General features: G+C 33.6%; 1 protein-coding gene across 3 annotated transcripts in view; it reads left to right on the forward strand.

The window, feature by feature from the left end:
- PCDH11X (protocadherin 11 X-linked) overlaps window positions 1-21724 on the forward strand; it is a 472078-nt gene that overhangs the window by 115814 nt on the left and 334540 nt on the right. The window contains exon 5 of one of the 3 annotated variants that reach the window (XM_082771006.1): window positions 2779-2894. The exons of the other annotated variants lie outside the window; for them this stretch is intronic. Within the exon in view, the coding sequence (XP_082627132.1) occupies window positions 2779-2880 (102 nt within the window). The 3' untranslated portion in view covers window positions 2881-2894. Of the gene's footprint in view, window positions 1-2778; window positions 2895-21724 lie in introns of those variants that run through there. 3 annotated transcript variants of the gene reach the window in all.

Raw genomic sequence — 21724 nt, forward strand, 5'->3', positions numbered from 1 at the left:
AAAAGGCATATTTACATTGGTCACAATTAGGGTGAAACATAAGTTTACTTTATGACCTTCATTTTGAAACCTGAAATCAAAAAACCTTCCTTTTTGTTCTATAAAGATAAAAATCCTCCAAAGGAATTGCATCATTTTGCTAAATGGAAAATTGGTTTCCTGAACTCTTAGAATTTAATGACCTGAGACAAAAGTTAATCCTGTATTTTGTTTTGAAGTAAGAAAAGAATTCATACAGCCAAAATGGAAAATATTATTATAACTTCCAACAATGGAGTTGTAAGCCTGTTAAATTACATCTGCTTAAAATACAGCTGAATTTGTTTCCAAATATAAGGCTATAAGGAATATCTTCCATATACATATATCTATAGATATCTTCATATATATAGATAGAAAATCTCGGTAAATCATTGTAACAGCAAATAAGACATCCTCTTCATTACACTTTTCTACACAAAAATTGAATTCACTTTTTTTTTTTTTTAATGTAAAACCTGATGAAAGAGGAAATGATCTCAGTAATACAATTTCGAAAATGGTAGTGTACTTCCATTTATTGGTTATGTAACATTACTAAAAAAGTTACTAGGAATGCAACCCATACTTACAAGAAGATATATGCCCCATGAATGAACTGTCAGCAGCTCATGGGGTCTTCTCAGTCAGGCTGCCTTTTTAATTTTTAAAAGGAGGAGCTTGAACTTTTACTAACTCCAGCTGTTGTTTCACAGTTGTGTTTTAGTATAGAATTTGTCTATTATGCTTCGGTTGTACTAGAAAGAATTTCCTCCCTGTACAACGCCATCATCTCTAGATATGGCTTGATGTCAGTGAGATTATTTAAGAGTATAATCAGCCTTTCCTGTTTAAACAGGTATGTTTGAATATTCAAAAATGCTCTTTCTGATCTTCAAATTTTCTCAGCTTTTGGGAATAGTCCACATCACAGGAGCAGCTAGTGTAGAAACTTCTTATTTCAAATGCGACATATCTTTGTTATTTTAAACTATTTTTGTATAAAAAAATAAAATTATCCAAAGAATGTATCATACCAAGGATCCTTGCTTTATGTGGAAGTAGCCACATACCTATTTAAAACTGGAATTTGTTTTGGGGAAAAAAAAAAAAAAAAAAAAAAAAAAGACTGAAGAAGCTTTTTTCCTAACATTGCCAAAAAATACTGGTCTGGATATTGTGCTTTGTAAATTGTTGTCACAGAATAAAACAATATAAGTTGTCATTAAGTCGGCACTAAATGAATGAGTAGTAGAATCATATCAATAAACATCTCTCCCCCTTTTCAATGCAGTTTGAAAAAGTGTTGTCATTTGTACCTCCACAGTTGAATAGATGACAGTTATTTCTTTCTTTCTTTTTTCTTTTTTTTTTTTTTTTTCATAATAACATTATATTTGTAGCCTCTTATTTTCAGGTAAATATACTGCTGCTCTTTCAGTATTTATTAATCTACTGCTAAGTCTACTATGTGATACGCTTCCTTGGGTCACTTAGAAACACAGGAAAGGCAGGGTTAGAGAGAAAGAACAAATGAATTAATGTTATATTGAACACTGTTTAGTGATCCAAGAGGGAAGTCAAACCCTAAAGAAACAGTGATTATGTATATATCTTTCAGTTTTTTTGCTTATGCCTCCACTGGATCACCTTCCTTTTTTTTTTTTTCCCCTGACGTAGCAATATAAATACTGGAGGATGTTTTATGATTATGCATTATACCTAGTACATTGATAGATGAGAATCATACGACTTTTCAAAAGAAAGAGAGTACACTTGTGTATCAAATAATGACTTATTAGCAATACGAGTGTTGAATAACTGTCAGTACAGAATTGTCAATTGCAAAATAATTTGAAAATACTTTAATATTTGCTTTCTATATATATACCAGTTGTGTCTCTGATGTTATAAATTCTTCCTCTTTCTTAAGTGACATTTTGTGTAGAATCCTAGTGAAGTGAATTAAATAGAAGTAATTTAGATTAAATGGGAAATGATGAAAAAAATGCCTGCCATTGAGTATACTTCGTTGTGTTAGGAAATGTCTTCCAAGTGAACTTTAACATTTTGATCACATACATCTCTTAAATACTTAACAGTATTATTTGCTGGGGCTAAGCATTTAGCAGGCTTTAACAGCAGTTAAGTACTTTGTGAAGTTAGCAGAGCTTTTAAATATTATTTATTGAGAAAATCTCATAGAATATTCATAAGACATCTAAAAACAGTTTTAAAAGTATCATTGAAAGAATAGCATGTGGGTATAGGTCTAGCTCATCTATTTGAACTACAGTGATACAGTCCATGCTATTCTCAACTCTTACTATGTTGACAATCTGAACTGCCAAAATCTAAGAAGCACATTATTTGCTAGCATTTGTTATATGTAAAGTCATAACGTATGCAAATGTACCTTTATTATTATTAAATGAAATTTAATGTAAGTATATGCAGTAATTGAGATATAAACATAGAAGCCAAGCTATAAAACCTATTTCACATATTGAATGCATAAAGAGAACAAATCTTATATTTGTGTTATCATAATGTGGTTCAGTGTCTGAATTTGTAGATACACTGATAGAAATATAGTAATAGGAACTCTCACTTAAGAATGCAAGAAGACTGCTGCTCAGTTGAATTGATTTTTTTTTTGGAGGTGTGGGAAGTTTATAGTTCCCCTAAATCCATGGTGTATGTTTCAGTATAACCTGAGTTATGAACACGTGGCTATGCAGTGTGATTTGCCTTTTCTAGGAGTACAGCTCCAGAGCAAGATTTTTTTTAAATATCTACAGCTGGATTATTGCCATTACAAATGATCAACCATTGATTGTGATGTACTCTTCAATACATTGAAGCTGTTCTTTTGTTTTGTTTGGATCCATTTGAAATCAGATATGCACAATGAAGGCAACAGGTAAGCAAGAAAGTATCTTAAAAGTATGATCAGGGTTTGATAGCATTGGTATCTCATAGTGTAACTTCCTGTACAGATGATTTTGTGTGCCTTTTGTGATCATGCATGTGCATATATGTTCCTGTGTGTGAATAATTCTATCTGAGATGTCACTTTGAATTTTGAGAAAGTTGAAAAAGAGTAAATGGTTAATAAATTTATGCTTTGGGTTGCTTCTCACTAAATCAAACACATTCTGCTCCTGCCATGACATCTGAAGTTAAATTCAAGTTATACAAATCATGTGGTTTTATTTGTTTGTTTGTCTCAATATACAAGTTTTTGATTTTAGGAAATGAGTTCAGGAGTGTAGGGAATATCCAAATCTCAAAACAAAATCTTGTAATAAATGGTTAAGTGTTGATAACATGAAAGATTGGGGCATATATTTTCCTGAGAGTTAGTATCAACACCTAGTATCAAAGAACATTATTTTTTTTTAATCTTGTCATAAAATCAAAATGAAAATGAAGATGCTTCAATTTGAAGAAGCTGTCCTCTACTCTGATTCATTTAATTCTTCCCTTGGGGTAGATAAGTTGCTAGAGAGCTAAATGCCAAATGTCTTACACTACAGTCCCGTACAACTGATGCTTCTCCCACTCTGTGATACACACCACTTAATTGCTTACTTAGTCTCAATGTATGTTGGTCCATTTTATCACCTAATTAGATTGTGTTTGAAACACCATTTGGTAGGAACAATCCAATCTGCTTTGCCATTTGGTTGTTCATTAATTTACTTCCTAGAGTTTGTTTTTATTGAAAAAGAAAAAAGTTTCTTTCCTTTCCTTTTTTTTTTTTTTTTTTTTTTTTTTTTTTTCCTACAAGATAGCTAACACATTAGCAGTCTAGTATTACAAAAACATGCTGAAGAAAGCACACAACTTTTTGGTAGGTCGGCTCTGCATTCCACCTGGATTTCAACTTCACTGCATTTTTACCTTGGGAGAGCAGATGCATATGTATTAAAAAATGCCCATACCCAAAGTTCATTTTTATTTTATGTTATAACTCAGAACTACAACAAAACTTTTACCTATCCAAAACTCTGTCCATTTCAGCTCTGGAGAACTCTGTGACAGGGTGCTGCTGGTCTCGTAATGAATCACTTTGTTCTCTTTAACTGTGTGCAAAAACATATGTTATTCCAAGCTTTCAGAACAGATATCTGCAATCTGTGATTGTCCCGCAATAGTGTTTGATAACTGAAGATATTCTGTGATGAAAGAAACTGCCTCCTTCAACCTTTTGTTTTTCAAAGCTGATTGCCTGTGGCATGATTGTTTTACCTGTGTCTGAACAAGAGAATACGCAATTTACTCAGTGCTTTAAATCAGGGAACTCACCTTGAATGAAGAATAAAATGTTGCCCTCACTCACAGAACAGCACCATGGACTATACGATAATGTAAATTTAACACCTATAGAATTCTTTGTGTTGTTACAAAATATGTAATGAAACTTCATTTTGTCTTGAATGTAGCTAGGTGATTAAATACTGTAGGCAACGGACAAAGAACCACAACACCCTTGCAGATCTGTAGACAGTGGATAAGCAGAAAGGAATTCTTAGAGTTCTTTTAATGTACTATGTAAATATATACATATGTATTGTAAAAAAGCAAGGTACAGAATTAGACCAGAAAAACAGAAACTTCTTAATGAACTTCCCACTCACTATAGTGATTTTGCTAACCACAATTAGTCATGTTGTGCAATGAATCATAATTCTTTGAATAATATTGTATTTCCCCTCCCCTGCCCAACACACTTATTTGTCACAAAGCATTTGAGCCTGAAAACTTCACTGGTGAATAATAGTAAAAAGGAAAATGTAAAAGAGAGATGTGACTGATGCATTTCAGGCATTGAAAAGTTAAGAACTTAAGAACTTATAGTCTGAACTCAAATGTTTTTTCTTATATTTATCTATACCAGCACCTTCTTTCTAGACAAGAGAAAAAAAAGTGGGCAAGGAGGGACTAATTCTTGTCAGCTTGTGATAGCATTTGTCTTAGTTATGCTTTTGATTCTGATAGCCTTTACTGCATTTTACTTTCACAAATTAGTCCAGCTTCTACATCAGTGAATTCCCCATTTTAACTACAGGGTGTCTGAACAACCAATTTGTTTAGTATTTTCACTCATTACTTTGTACTTCCCCATGATGCCCTACAAAAGTTCTTCAAGCCTTGTTCCAGTACAAGGAAAAAGTAAATAGGCATTCTTTGACATCTCTGTGCCTCTCAATTTATGAATTTTAAATCACACTCTTAAAAGTCAACTCTTCTGGCAGAAGAGGAGTTGTTATCTGTCTCTGATACATAAAATGTCCCATATTTTTGATTACGCTTTCTCTTTGTTTTTGGAAATACCCTGCATATTTTTTCAATGGGTAGAACCAGGATTACATACAGTATTGATGTATCTAGTAGTGCCCTAGATGTTTTTCATGATTAACTGCCAGAAAATTACAGCTACAGACTGTTGTCAAGGAATAGAAGTATTTTTAATATTTAGATTGATATTAACTGACAACTAGATGAATCTGAGGTGAAGGTTTGCTTGTCATTTAATGTGTTTTTCAAATATCTGACTTGAAGTGAGAAATAGGTCTTGCTTTAATGTATTTACATCTCATATTTGAAATCAGAATAGCAATAGGACAATTTAGGATCATAGTATCTGTCACATATGTGAAATCAGTGCCTTGTGACATATACTTGTCAGCATTATAAAGAGCTCCATGATATAAGAAGACTTAATGTTGACTTAAGAGGATTTAATAAGAGAATTAATTACATATGTGCTTCTTTTGTACAGAACCATAAAATGACTTGTATAGGCATAACAGCAGATAAATAGTGGCACTCTCTTATAACTTTCTATAACTTTTGAAGATGATTTTGCTTTATAAATACTTCAACAGCAGGACTAAGGAGAATCTCCATCCCTTACTAGGGAGCCTCATGGCTCTCTAGAACTTCCAGAAAGAAGGCTGTAGCAAGGAGGGCACTGGTCTCTTTTCACAGGCGACAAGTTACCAGGTGGCATGAGGAAAAGGTCTCAAGTTGTGCCAGGAGAGGTTTAAATTGTTGAATAGGCTGCCCAGGGAGGTGGTGGAGTCCCAGTCCCTGGATTTAAGAGACTTGGCATGAAGGGATGTGTTCTAGTGGTGGGACTGGGTAGGTCAGGTTGGTGGTTGGACTTAATGATCTTGAAGGTCTTTTCCAACCTAGATGATTCTATGATTCTTTGTTGCCTAGTTCTGTACTCAGAATACACATTTTACAATCCAGGCAGGAATAGGTACTAGCCATTTATGTTTTATATTCTTTCTGCATGTTTACTGCATTTGCTGAAGCTGACCCTCCAGCTTTAAAACAGAAGAACAGAGAACAAACAGCAAAAACACCTAGAAGAAAAAGCATTGATAGTCAGGAAAGTCAGGAAACTGCAGTGGCTATTTTCCATGGACTACTGTGCAGCAGTCCTGTTACAAACAGGTTAAAACAGTGGGGCAGCAGTTGTACTGGTAGTACCAATATCTGTTGGTGTTATTTTTCAGACATTGTGGCTGCTAATCTGAAATTTTCCTGCATGCAATTGACATATCTCAAATTTTGGAAGGTTTACAGACAGTGATTCTAGTTTCTGAGTTTCAGTACTAATATGCCTGAAGTTGATCAATGGAGGGTAATGAAAAACTAATTTTTGCAAGGAAGTGATTTCAAATTTATGAAGATATTTTATTTTATTTTATTTTATTTTATTTTATTTTATTTTATTTTATTTTATTTTATTTTATTTTATTTTATTTTATTTTATTTTATTTTATTTTATTTTATTTTATTATCTCTGATTAGATATCCATAACTTATTTGCCTTGAGCAGACCAGGATTAACCTCTCCCTTCATGGTTGAATAATCAAATGGATTTTCTATTTTTTCCAGTGCTTCATTCTTTTGGGACCAGAAAGGTGACAACTGATAACAATCCATTACTTTAAACAACTTCTGTATTTCAGAGAAAAAAAATGGTCATTCAGATCTTTATGTTTATCCACACATGGAAATGTATGAGGAATGTATACAAATCCATCTTTGTTCAGATGTCCACAAGATTAAGCAAGAAATAGATTAAGGGCACATAGAACAGGATAGTTTGAATGTTCTAGCGTAGTGAGAATTGAGTTTTGCAATCTATAATGTAGCTCTACAGTTGCTTAGTTGACAGTGGCTAGAGCTGTGAGTGAGGTTTTACACATTTTGCAAGTCAACAATAAAGGAAAGTTAATTTTAAGCTTGCTTGATATATTTTGCTTGTCCTATTTCGAACCTCTTTCTTTTCAGAATTGCTTTCATGAAAATGTATATTCTATTATTTGGACTGGAAGGGAAAAGCTTAGATATCTGTGATCAAATTTCACATACAGTATGAATAGGCTTGCTATATTGAGATCTGAATTTATAGAGAGTGATCAATTGAAAGCACATCATGTTGGTCTTCTGCAGAAGTCTTTCACAATAATCAGAGGGAGGAAAAAATCTTTCTGCCTTTTAATTTTAATGACTCTTCCTTCCCACAAACTGTTCAAACCCACAGATACAATTTCCTTACTTCAGTTTGAATGCTGTTGATTATGCCAAAAGGTGTGATAGGATTCATTCACCTTGAAGTATTTTGCATCATCATAAAGATAAAAACAAGCTGTTTTTGCCTTCTGAAGAACTGTGTCTTTGGGATGTCCTGTCACTGTCCTGATGTATATCTAAAAAATTAAATGAACATAAAATCCAAGTAAATTCTTTCCTTGTAATTATCATACATAGAGTCAAATCACAATATTCACTAATGAAATGGGATGGAAAGTACACAAATATTTGCAGTTCCATGATTTTGTTTGTGTGTCTTGTTATATTTAACACTGACTAATGAAAAAAAAAAAAAAAGAAAAAGAAAAATACGTGATGATTGCTTTTTATCCTGAATTTTGTGAAACATGCAAGAATATTTCTTTGTGTCAACATTAGACTGTTTCTTAAAAAAATCTAGGGATGGAGGCTGGAAAGAAAGTTTTCTGCAAATACAGTAGCTGAAACTCATTCATGTCTAAAACAGCAAGAAATTTGGGACTTTGCACCCAAATTTCAGCCTTTAGTATGTACACCTCAAGTTGTTTTTATCTTTATGTTTCAACTCTTAAGAATACTTGTGTGCTATTTCCTATTAAAAGCATATCTATCTTCTCCCTTCATTCCAAGAACAAATAATTCTCTTGTTTGACTCTCCAAAGGATGGGAACAGCTAACCATGACACTAGCCAGACTCTTCAGTGCAGCTCATCTCCTACTGACTTGTTGCTGACAATAAGGGTGAAACAATAGCTGGTGTTGTTTTGGCAGCCTGAATTGAGGACAAGTGAATCAAGTGACATTTGGGAAGACAAAAGAATAGGAAATTGCTCCATGTGAGGCTGCAGAGCTGCTTTGATCTCTACTTTATCTACATTAGGGGGCCCCCTCAAGTAGAGTTTTATCCCTACTAAATGCACTACTTCTCAAATAAGTGAAAAGATATTATAAAATTTCGTGTTTTTTAGCACATTGGAGCTAATCCAGGATTTTGTGCTAGATAATGTGTTTATATACAAATATATTAGAAAGATATTTTGTATACAAATGTTTTTGAGGACAATAGCAAATAGAACTCAGGGGGCTGAAAGCCTGAAGGTTGGCTCAACATATTGAAGTGTGTATTGCAACGGGAGTTTCCCATCAGTTTGTCTGCTGGTAGTTGTAAGATATGACTCTTTGTAGCTAGAGGCAGGAATAGTTTTGTCCGAGGACTGTAAATTTAAAACAAATAAGTAATAATAAATAATAGTATAACTACCAATTTAAACAGGATTTTTTTTTACAGTACTTTTTTTTTTTTTTTTTTTTACAGACTAGTAATATTAAAAATTAAATCTAAATTGTAACAGTTTTCATAATACAGTGGCCTAAAGCAAAAAACTTAGTACATATTTACTAATTATTGATACTTCCTATCACCCCACAAAGCAGAAGTTCTTCCTACATAAACATATACATTTGCGAATGGTCCAAACGCATAGTATTGAGCAAGTGTAAGAGCAGCTGAGAGACTGGCTTTGTTAGTTGTGGATTAACTCAGAGCCATAAAAGCTTCTGCAAACAGCCTATTTGTTTTTAGAAATGTCAAGTTCTTACTAAAAGTTTTAGTCAAGCAAAATTAGTATTAGAAATTATATTAATTAGAGTATATCAAGCTATATTAATCAGGATTTAATTAATTTATTTATATATATATGTATATTTGGTATTAGAAACTTTAAATGGTTACACCTACACTAAGTAAAATAGGTGTACAGAAATCCTTTTCTATTACCAGTCTGCCTCTGTTGTCCAGCTGGTTGACTGCCTTGTATGTCCCTTTCAACTCAGGATATTCTGTGATTCTGATGTCAAACCATGCAGATAGTTATAAAACAGAATTTAGAAAAACTACTTAAATTAAATTTAAATAATGCTGAATATTGCTATATTTCATGGATCATTAAATATACAGCACACTTCATTGTTTCCTGCAGGTCTTTGAACATAATGTCAGATACTAAACTCAAAATAACATGACAATTTTCTGAGCTTTGCCTTAAAATGTGCAAAAAGGAGCATTTAATTGAATTTATATCCATATATAGTAGTTTAAAGATCTTGCAGCCAATTATAAAGACCATAGCAAAATTTTGAATATTGGAAGGACTGCAAAATTACAATTTATTTTTTAAGATTTAACCTTTTTGTTATGTAAAGGTAAGTAAAAGTAATGATCATAATTGTTGCTGATTTTTGGAGTTTAAAATGGAATTGCCTGCCCCTGGTCTGAGCTACAAATCTCTGAGGGTTGGGTACCTTGGCCTCTCTCCTTCCCTTGCATGCTTTTTTCAGACTAAGCTCTGACAAGCTTACTGGGAGCTATAGAACATCAATACAGTATTCCATAATTTTATAATGTCGTCTAGGGAGGAGATATTTTTGTCCCCAGTGCTTTCTTCAAGAAGCTTTCAGCAGAGGAGTTCTGTCCTATCATCACAAAGAACACTCTCACAGTTTCAATGATCAGTGGAGCAGGCTGTGGAGAGGGAGAGGCATGTGCATGTATCAGAATGATTTTGTCACTTAAAAATCTGATAAATAATACACAATGCTATTTTTTTCTGCCAGAGGATATCCAACACACGAACATGGGGATGATGGGTCTTAAACAGAATTTACCAAAGATGTGGGCCTTTGTGATCTGGTATTTGGTGTCCAGCAAAAATGACATAGGGCATCTATAATGGTGTTACACGCTGAAGTTTAGCCAACCATTTCCAACTTGGTGTACTGGCAAATAATAGTCTAACACTAATGAAAATATACTTAGAGGCCCTCAGATGTAGTTAGCATTGCTGCCAACTTCAGGTGCATTCTACTTTTGCCCTGAAATTTTCAAGTGTGAAATCTAATGTGCATTTTCCTAAGAGAAGCACAAAAGGCTTAGTTTTTCTTAAAAGATGGCTTTAAATTCTGGTCCTGAGTTTTCAGGTATGTGTTTCTTAATTAGTGAACTGCACCTGTTAGCCTGTAAATTATCAGCTGTCTCATTGTAACCTAAAGGCATGTACATTCCTGGTTTTGGCAGATAGGTTGGAGGGGATGGGGGGAGTTGAGAGCTGGAGGTGTTTTTGAGTTGATTAGAAAAGTGGCTACTATTAGAAAGAGCTGTTTTGTTGCCTGAGGTTTAGTTTAATCTGGGGAGAAATTCTTTGGAAGCCTTTGGGCTTTTACAAATGTTTCCACACGTCAAGACAGTTTACGTGGTGAAACAGTTTTGAGCTGTGAAATGAGTGACTAAGTGCAGAGACCTGGGCTGTTTTAAAGTGTTCATCTTAGATAATGACGCATTGGCAATTTAAAAATCATTCTTCATTAGTTTCAACTGAATGCAAGCCAGACTGCTTAGCTTAAGAGAAAAAAAAAGAATACTGTGTCAACAAACTAACCACAGGAGGCTCTTGCTTCATAGTGATGCTCAAAAATGTGCTAAAATGTTAGGAGAGTGTGGAAAGCCAAAGAAGAAAACCTCCTTTTGTCTGATCTGACATGTAAATAAGTGTATTGATCTGTCGTAAACAAGTGGATTAATCTCAGTTCTAATGGTTTACAATCATCAATATGCTTTTATTATAAACTGGTACTTGTAGGAGGGGAAGAAAAACCCTCTACCTGCCCTTCACTGATTCTTATCATAAAAGAAAACATTAAAGGAACAGCAGGACAAGATGTATATTTCAAGCAAAACAGAAGAGATTTTATTTTCTGTTTGATTTTGCACTTGGGGAATTTTACTTCATCTCTCCCTTCAAAGGTAGCAGGGAATTCATTTACTGTAGCCTGAAGTTATGATAGCAAAACAAAGGCTTGCAGCTTAACATACTTCAGAAAAACAAAACAAAACAAACCCAGAAACACAAAATAATTCAATTAGGCTAACTGACTTACTTGTTCCTGGACACTTGTGAAGCCAGGAAGGACAGACAGCTTCTGTTTTTAAAGGAGGTAGTAAACTGAGAAAAAAAGAAGAGTCCGGGAAAATAAAAGGAGAAAAAATGACAGGGGGTACTTGGACAAAAAACATTGCTCGGCTTTCAGTTCTTCACCTGGTGAACAGGTTTTAAAAGTGCAGACCAAGAGGTCAGGCCAAGAGGGCTTGTCAGTTCTACAGGTAATGACTTTAGTCAAGAAGATAAAATGTTCATTAAAGTTGAGGTAGCTGAATATTTTTACAGGTGGTCATATGATCATAAGAGCTATGTCCTAATGATAACACAGCTGTTTCTTCTCTAAAGAAAGTTACCTAACCTTAAGTGAGTAATTTGTCTTCAAGATTTGATGTATTATCCTTTTAAGTGACTTTTTTTGCTGTCCTGAGACTTCATCTGATGAATTTTGAAAGTGAACAGATGTCAGACAAGCCTCCATTATTTCTAGGTTTTTTATTACTTTGGTTAGCTGTACTGGAGATATTTAAGACCTTAATATGGTTGGATATGCTGATGTGAGGCCCATCATATTTCTAAATTTAGTGGCTCAAGACTTTTTGACCTACACAATGTCATATCTGAGCTTGAAAATTATTTGGGGATAAATTTTATATGTAGAAATCTGGTGGATTTTTATTAAAAACAAGGACTGCAGTTTTTGCAGTAAACCAGCTTTGTATCAATCTGTATCAAATCTCATTGATTTCCTCATTTAAGGAGTGTATTTCTCTAAACTGCACTATCCTTCAGTTCCAAGTCTTCTCTAGCCAAAGTAAGTGCAGCCATTTCTGCCATCTGCTTCTAGTCAGCATCCCATTGTTAAATGTTTTTAAACAACAAATCAAAGTTTAATTTCTTGGCAGCCCCATCCAATCAGCCTGTCTTAGGTTTCCTAATCTGCCATTATATATATTTTTTTCTCTATTATAGGGGAAAAAAAGTCAATAAATGGAAACTTGAACCTCTAATAGGAAATATACATCACAAGTATATGTGAATATACTGAAAGGTAGTTACATTATTCCTTGTGTCTTTTGCCATCACAGAGGAAGTATATTGGCAGCCCTGTGCACCGTTGACTCCAAACCACTATAGTTGTTTCCCTGGAAAGGGAAGAAAACTTATGTATGCCTGGGCTTAAGTGTGAGCAGTCAAACCAGGATTTATGTGTGTGTAGTGTGATCCTTAGGATGCTTGTGCAAATGGACAATTCCTTTTGCCTCCTTTGCCCAGCCCTTCTGAACTCGCTGGAGAAATTTCCTACTGCCTTGCTTGCAAGTGTCACCTTTCTGTGACTAAACTTACGTATCCTTTGAAGGGTGAAGTTTTAAGTTCTGCTTCTCTCCAAATGCTATTCTTTGCTTCTTTGACTTCAGAGGAGAAGGAATGTTAGCTGATCTTTGGCTCATCTTCTCAACTTCCCTATTTTTCAGGCTAACAACCTGAATGGACTTGAAACAATTTGTTCCTTAACTTTTATATAAAAATGTCAAGGGAAAAAAATTATTCCCTTCTTCCCATGATATTTCAGTTTGCCTTTCATATACACTCACCCTAGCAATATAACTCATCCTTTTTTAAAGCAAAACCAGATATAAGTAGTACTCTTGGTTTTACCATTTTGTATCCAGCAGTTTCCATGGTGCTGAAAATTGGTTTTTAATCTCCCCAGTTAAAAATAGAGTTGAGTTCAATAAACAAGAAGATGAAATCAATTCTCTCTTCTCTCTCTTTTTTTTTTTTTTTTTTTCTGGGACAGGTGACTACATCTTTCCCTAATTTGCTACATATTCATTTCTTCTCCAAATCTTGATAAGTAATCCTGCTTTTAAAAGCATATTTAGCTTCATTTCTGGAGATGAGAGTTACAGATGGTGAGATTTTTGTAAAAAATATTTAATCTGGAAATAAACCAAAGAGGATTTAAAACTATGATGGGAAAAAATAGATGAAGAAAGGAAACCTGAAGTGATCCAGGATGTTCAAAAGACAGCTTAAGCCTGTTATATTTAGTATTTTAGGGCCTGTTTACATTGTATTTTTCTTCTATACAGAGTTGTAAGCTTAAATTTCAAAACTTTTGTAAGGATATCATCTTTTATACCAGTAGAGACCATATGAATTTAGAAGTTCTGTTTCTAACGTGATAGTCCACTAATGGTGAAATAACATTTTTTAATTTAAAGGTCAATGATTTTTGATTGTCTGTACTTTCGACCTTCTTTCTTCAACTCAAAACTTGTGTTTTCTGCTTTTATTAATGAATCAATATTTTTAAACTTGTAATTTTTTCTAAAGGAAAAATATTGGAGATAAATATTGTATTAAGAAATTAAAACAGGCATATGAAAGAAGGTAGTGGAAAATGTCTCTGTGAGATTGCTTTCAGTTGAAGAGCTGTAACATAACAGCACTTATCCCTTTGTTGGCAAATGTAAGATCCGGAGGCATAAGTGGACAGCTGGAAGTGCTAAAAATGCATAGTGCTGTTTTTATAACAATACAAAAAAGGAATTGAGTTTCATCCCACCTGTGGAAGACCTTTTAGCATTTTAGAGAAAGAGAAATGTGTGCTTGTTTCTAAAATGTTAAAAATCACTGAATCAGCATAGCTTACTGGATATTGTTTCAGGAAAGAAACTTTCAAGGCCTTTAAAAAGGCTGCAAAAAGTGAATATGTTACAAAAATAAATAGATATCCTTAAGGAGATAGACAGTTCATTACTTCTGAAAAAAAAACACAAGTTTCTAAGTATGTCACAGCTGTGAAAGATGAATCTTTGTACTCTTTCTTAAGAAGTGATTCCTTTTCACATTTTATTTTAGTACCCAAAGAGAATGTTATAGACCACAGTTAGAGGCTTAAAAATGTTATGTGTATCACGTATTATTTGATTCTTTAAGGAATTCTGCTTCACCGAATAGGAAGATGGGAGGAAAATAGAGTTCTGTTTGGTTTTAATTTTGTAGCAATTTAGAGACTTCTTTTATAAGCTATGAAGGAGGAAAAAAAAAAAGTTATTAAAGGATCTTTTCATGCCTATGATTGCTAATTTAAATTATATTTTTCTTTTGTCCTCATGGCATTCCAGTCATTCCAAAATGACTTTTGCCTTGGGACCTAGATTCCTTCTGTAAGACTCTTCAGCTATCCTATGTTCATACTCAGCTGTGGCTCTGCAATCTCAAAATAAAATGCGAACTAGAGGAAAAACACTTGAGGTGAATTTTATAGCTTTTGCTAAACAATCTTGTGGTCTAGAAGGTTCTTATTCATATATATCAGCATGTTGTGATACCCGTAGAAGGCAGCAAAATCCTGAACAAAAGTGGATAGCCAGCTCTGCCCTCTGATCCATTAACTGCTCCTTCCAATTTGTCATTTGCGAACTTGCTGGAAGTGCACACCATCCCTTTGTTCAGATTGTTGACAGTAGCAACTACTGAGGGTCACCACATGTAACTCACTACCAGTTATATTTTGAATCACTGTCCAACCCTTTTTTTCTTATCCTTTTTTTTTTGTTTAGACATGACTTCCATGTAGATGTGTTGCGTAGTCATCACTGAAACTGTGTTGGGGCTGACTATACTGGACCTCTTTCTTGCAGTTATGAAGATGAGCATAATATTTGCCTTTTCCTAGTCGTGGGACCTCTTAAAATCATACTGATCTTTGAGACGACACAAAGTAATGACTTTGTTAAGCTCCTTGCGCAACCTTGGATGCAGCTGATCTGATTTTATGCATAATCTTGTATGTGGCCAGCTTATCCAAGCAGTCCCTACCTCAATCCTCCTGTATTGTTAGTAAGTTTTCTTTCCTGCCTAAACTTTGCTACTAGATGCAGGTTTGTGCAGTGACTGCAAGAACTTGCGAGTGAAGACTGAGGCAAAGACAACAGCAAACACCTCAGCCTTTGCACAGCTGTATTGAGATACATAACACGTAAGGCTGTTAGAGTCTTTCATAAGCACTGGAATTGCATACTCTTTATTGAACTAGTTTCTAAAAGAAGGTTATGTTTTTACCAGGAGGTGTTGCTATTAATCTGTAATAATACTAACTTAAAGACTAGTAAGAGTACCCCATCGCAGTAAAACAGTTAGAATACAACTAGGGATTTTAACATAATTGGAAACTGAAGAGGTAGTATGGGTTAAACATATGGTCAAGCCAGAATGCTTTCTTCAGATTTTCAATTAAAGTTCTGAAAAGCAGCCACAAACCATAGTGTCTTGTACTGGTGTGCTGACACATAGTACCACCAAAACCTCTGAGGTCATTCATGCACTTTAATTATAGGTGGGAACAAATACCTAGTTTAATCAGAATGCTGTCTGTTAGTTAAGATATACGTAATATATCTTAGTATATCTTAATATAATATATCTTAATATAAGGTATTAAGATATGTGTAATATGTCTTAGCTGCCTCTTATTTCTCTGAAAATATGGCTGAAATTTGTATGCAAGTTTTATCCTGTATCTCATAAAATTTACTCTTTTCAATGTTTTTTTTTTTTTATATATATATATATATTTTTTGAGTTGGACTGCAGTCAGGTACATGGTTTATATGCCTCTACAAATAGAGTTATTATAAAAAGGATCTAAGCTTAGAAATAATTTTTCTTTGAGTTATCTGGACATATTTGAAATTGCAGCGGCTGTTACTTTTACATTGTCAAGCTGATGAATGCAGATGAACATGGCCACTGGAAAGGGAAGGGATACCTTGTAGTGTAGGATATGTTACTCAGTGTTTGAGATCTGTGCATTCATTAAAGGTAATGAGTATCCCAAACAGGCAGCCCTGTCAATTGCAATGGTAATGAATCAGGAGAGCTGAGTTTTCCATAGATCTGAATGTATTATTCTGAAAACAGTTTTAATGACTTCCTGACAAAACACAATAAAAATGTAGTGCAGCTAATTAGTTTTGTTTATATTCCTCTGACAAGAGGCCCATGGCATGTGCTTGTTATTCCCCTTGGACTTCAGTGTTTGGTTTTACTATGTACGCTTTATTTTCCAGCATTTAGTTTATAAAATAAGAATGAGCTTTCTGTTTTAGTCCCTTCTTCCTCTGATCCCTGTATCAACTGTGTGAAAAAGTCACATAACAATTACAGTTCCCTAGAAAGCTGTATTTTTGCTGGAAAACTTGAATTAAGTATCTGGACATTTCTCTACTTTCTTTGATCTTATATGTTTCCATTTTCCCTTAAGGATAGCCATCTTTACATTTAAATAAAATAGGTTTTCCTGTACAAGCATATGTGCCTGCTCTTTTGTAAAGAAGAATAGCTAAAAAAGGAAGAAGAGCAGGAGGTAGTTTCATTTATTGATTTAGAAATGTAAGTTTATAATGGTAACGAAAATACAACTTTATCTAAAGTAGTACTGAAACTTCAGTGGTAAGAGTGATCAAACTCCTAACCACTCTTCTTAAAGGATTACCTCTATATTTTTCACAGAAGAAACAATGAACATAAAATTCCTGTGCTGAGAGCAAAAACCAGCTAAAATATGAGTCTTATTCTAAATTTGGGTGAAATTCTTAGCATCTCTTGGGATACTTTTCTGTTAGATACTTTTGTCTCTGTTCCGATTCTGATAAACATTTAGTTTATTTGACATAAATGTCAATCTGGGAGCACGGTTTTACCCAAGCTGGGTTCTTATCTCTTACTAGTATCCATAGTACATGTAAATGTACTATGTAAAAGTACATAGTAAATGAAGTAGATGGGTCATCCAGGAAAAGATTAAAATTAAAAAGAAGAACAAAGTCAAACAATAAATGGAAGAAAAAGTACAAAATATTATCTTTGGTTGAAGTCCCCTAAATGCAGATTCACTGCTTCTTAAGCAGTGAAGTTGAACAAAAAGGCTGAACTCTTCGGAGGTTTATTTCATTTATATATTTATTCAGTTAATATCTTCTGTTATCTGGAGATATTTAGTGATTCTCTAATAATTACATATATGTACTTTTTTTTTTTTTTGTAATAAGTTTTTTTTTCTAATCACTTCTAAACAGGACTATTAAAATTCAGGAACTGGATCAGCTCCAATTGTTTTGGAAGTATACAGAGTTTTATCATTTAGTTCTTGTTGCTGTGCATGAAAACTGGAAAACACAATTGGAAAAAAACAACAAACATTTGGGTGTTGTTTCTGTAGTAATAACATCTAAAACCAAAGAAAAAAAAAAAACAAAACAAAAAACACTTCTCTATATTCTCTATAAAAAGCAAGGCATAGCATTACTGGAGGAGTTTAGGGTTTATCCTAGACATGAAAATGGAGTGTATGGGAGGAGTGACCTAAGGAATAGAAACCACTTGAATAAAAGAAGAAACGTACATATGTCAGTATTTTAGAAAGATATCTTGTTCAATATCATTTATAGGAAACCTGTATTTAGAGAATATTCTTCTATTTCTTGGATATTTCACTCCTAACTATATGTTGCTGAACATATATTATTTCTTTAGAAAAGAACATTTTAACTTTGTGCAAAGTACAGATTTTTTGACATATTTTAATAAATGATGGTATAGCTACAACTATAACTACTTTTTTAAAGTTCTTTTTTTTTTTTTTTTGTCTTGTTGTTGTTCCTTACAACCTACAAAGCAATTTACTTTTATTTTCCATATAATATAAACAAACACTTCCTAATTATAGTAATCAGTTCACATGCAGTAATAGCATTAGCTGTGGTAATTATTGTATGCATCACCTGGACCTATTTGGCTTGATAGAAAAAATCAATAATTTTCAAGCAGACAGGAGTGTGATGCTGATTATGTGTTTGAGTGATCAGAGATAAGATTGCATTGAATTAAATGAATTGGTTAGAGATTTTAGTAATTAATATTCTTTGTTAAAGTACAAAGAACTCCTAAATTAATGCATATGTTCTATCCTTGCTGATAAATCATCATGCACACTGAATGCCATGATTTGAAATGGAAAAACAGAGTGGCAGCATGATATCAAGGATTCAAAAAAAAAAAAAACAAACAAAAAAAACCACCATTCTTTCCATTCTTTCACTCTTTCTATTAGTCACTTATGCAATATTGAAGATATAAATTTACAAAGAGTTGTAAAGTCTTACTTTTGGTGCTGTCTCATCTATCAGATAAGCAGTCTTATATGAATTTCTTTTTCTCTACAATATGAGAACAAGAACGTATTGTTTTCAGCCTAGCTGATTACTGATCTAACCAGCAGATAGTAATACATAGCTTAATTAAAAAAAAATAAAAATAAAAATCTTGCAGTCTCCTTTGTGTTTCCTGTTTCAGGATAAAACATTTCATGGAAGATGACTGATCATGCAAATGGACAAGATATTCCACATTAATGTAAATCCAACACAGCAAGATAATTGGTAGCTCTTATATGTACAGAAAACTTAAATTTTATTCAGAATAAAGATCTTGAATAGAATTACATAGTTCAGTGCACCAATTTTCAGATTTGTTTTACCTAGCCACCTAAGTTTTTCAACAACAACAAAAAAAATAATCCCCAGACCATATCATACAGTATTCCTACAATGGATGTTTTATATATGGTACATAAAAATAAGGTTGTGCTAATTTTAAAATTCATTTAAGTTGCCTGGATTTTTGTTATCAACAGACTAGTAATAGTTTGAGGAGGAATTACTATCATTTAAAATAAACTTAGTAAAACCTGAAATCTTGATCAATGCGTATCTATAAAGGTTCTCACTTAGCTGCACTATCCAGCAGACTGAATTGAACCCCTTTTTAGATACCCTGATGGATTGTGATCTTTTGAAGAAAAGTATTGTAGATGTAATTTACAAGGTCCACAAAAAAATATCAGAAGTTTAAAATATAAGTGATTACTACAGTTTCCCTGCTATGTTAATACAGTAAGTACTAAAGACAAAAAACTACACTTTGTGCACTACCTTAGCAGAACCTCAGCAGAAGATATGGGATGAGAAGATGAACTACTGTTTTACTTCCCTTACTGTAGGGAATGGATTGTCCTATACAGAAATAGACTAACATTTTTTAATTAATTTGAAGTTAATTTTAATTTATTTTAATACATTTTTATTTTAATAAAATATTTTTTAAATTAAATTATAGCTGGCTAAGCAGCAGTGAATCCTGGCTTTGCTCCCACTTTTCAGTGGACACAACTAAAGTGGACCTGTTATGAGGTTGAACCTGTTTAAAATGCTGGCTTTACAGAATCCATAGTACAGTATACAGAGTACATACGTTAGAGTCTTCTGAAGCCCAAAGAGTTAAAGGACCCTGAAAATATTTAATGATATAAATTTGTCTCAAAATGAGTCCAGAACACACTCACTAAAGCAGTGAATATACTCACTCATTAAACAGTCTCTCTATATCCAAATTGTGACAGAAGGATATTCTCTGTCATTAGTATTCTTGTATTTCTCTTTGGGCACAATGTATGGAAAAATAACTGCTTATGCAACATTTACCTGTCAACTCTGTATTGGAGAGAGTAAGGAAGCAGTAAAGAAAAAGAAGACTCAGGTTCACATGACATGAAAACAATTGAAAAAAAAAAGAGCACCAGCATTAATTATGCTACACATTAAGTAACATGTTTATGAAATGGCAGCTGCATGCGTGCTAGACAGTTCAGAGAAACGTGAGCTAAATATTCAACTGAATGAAAAGTTGTTCCATCACTATGGTAAAAGCAGAACCAGTTATTTGCTGAACATTGCTGAAGGTCTAGCTCTGCATCCCCAGAAGAAAGTTTCTGTGATCAAAGGAGGCATCGTGTACTCATCTTGGAACACAACTATATCCATGACCAAAGAGGATCAGTGAAGAAGCATCCAAAATACAGGGTTAGAATGAAAAAAGGGTGGAGAAAATGCCAGGAAAATATTATCTACATCAAGATCATTATTATTTTTTTGTTGTTGTTGTTTTGTTTTAAAACTGTATGAATTTACACCTACTCCTCTCAGCAACGCCAGGCTACATGAAAGTGCTTCTCTGCACATTACAAATTATTCTACAACAGCACTAACTTAAAAAATTGTGCTGCCTGAGGTGCTTGTTATTGCTTTATCTGTAGACTTGAAAAGGACAGCAGAATGAGAAGTTGCAGGCAAGTAGAAAGAATGACCAGAGGCCTGGAGATGCTTCTGTCTGAAGAGTGACTACAAGAAACAGAAATCTTCAAACTGAAGAAAGGGCACCTGAATGGGAGATGTGATATGACAGAACTCTAAACCCATGGGTGGAATGAAAAAAGGAGATAGGGAGCAACTAATCACTGGTTTCCAAAAGATGAACTAGAAGGCATCAAGTTAAGCTGTCATCTAGAAGGTTCAGGAAAGTTGAAATTCCCAGTTAAAGTTAAGCTCTGGAATTTTTTGCCACACAGTGCTGTCGATAGCATATTTAACATGAGTTGAAATAATAAGAAAATCCACTGGGAACTTTAATAACAGAACAGTGGTAGTTGTTCAGGAGGTTGCTAAGTCAGAAATTAGAAGAAGCTGAGGAAAAATTCTAAGGTTGTGTGTTGTTTCCATCCCTTCTTGGGGGTGTCAATAATGGGACATAGACCAGAGTTTGACAAATCTGTAATTTATATGGCTGTTCTTTAACATGTAATTTTCAAAGATACATAAAAGTATATTTTGAAATATTAAAACAAGTTGGATTTTAAATTGGAAGATTTAAAGATTGACAACTGAATGAAGTGCCTACTCAGAACTCAAGTCTAGCTCACAGCCACAAGATCGCTAAAACCACAGCAGCTGCTGGGGACAGAACTCAGCCAGGCACTAGTAAAAATCCAGAGGCAGAGCAACAGAGCAAGAACCTCTTAAAATAGATCAGACAGCAAAGAAAATGCTTTGTAAATATATGTTTATGTTTTGATTTTGTTTTTTTTTTTTCTTTTTTTCTGTGATTAATTTCAGAAATAGTGCCGCAGGTGGAGATTTTTGAAGGACATATCACATTATCTATAGTATTTAAATGAATTGGACTGTATTACAAAAATTACGCTGCAGGAGAATTTCTTCACATTTTTGTTATGTGGTAGGAATGCTAAAAAAAAATAAATTAATTTATA

Source organism: Aythya marila, assembly GCF_965140915.1.
Source record: "Aythya marila genome assembly, chromosome: 13".
In the NCBI taxonomy this organism is placed as follows: Eukaryota; Metazoa; Chordata; class Aves; order Anseriformes; family Anatidae; genus Aythya; species Aythya marila.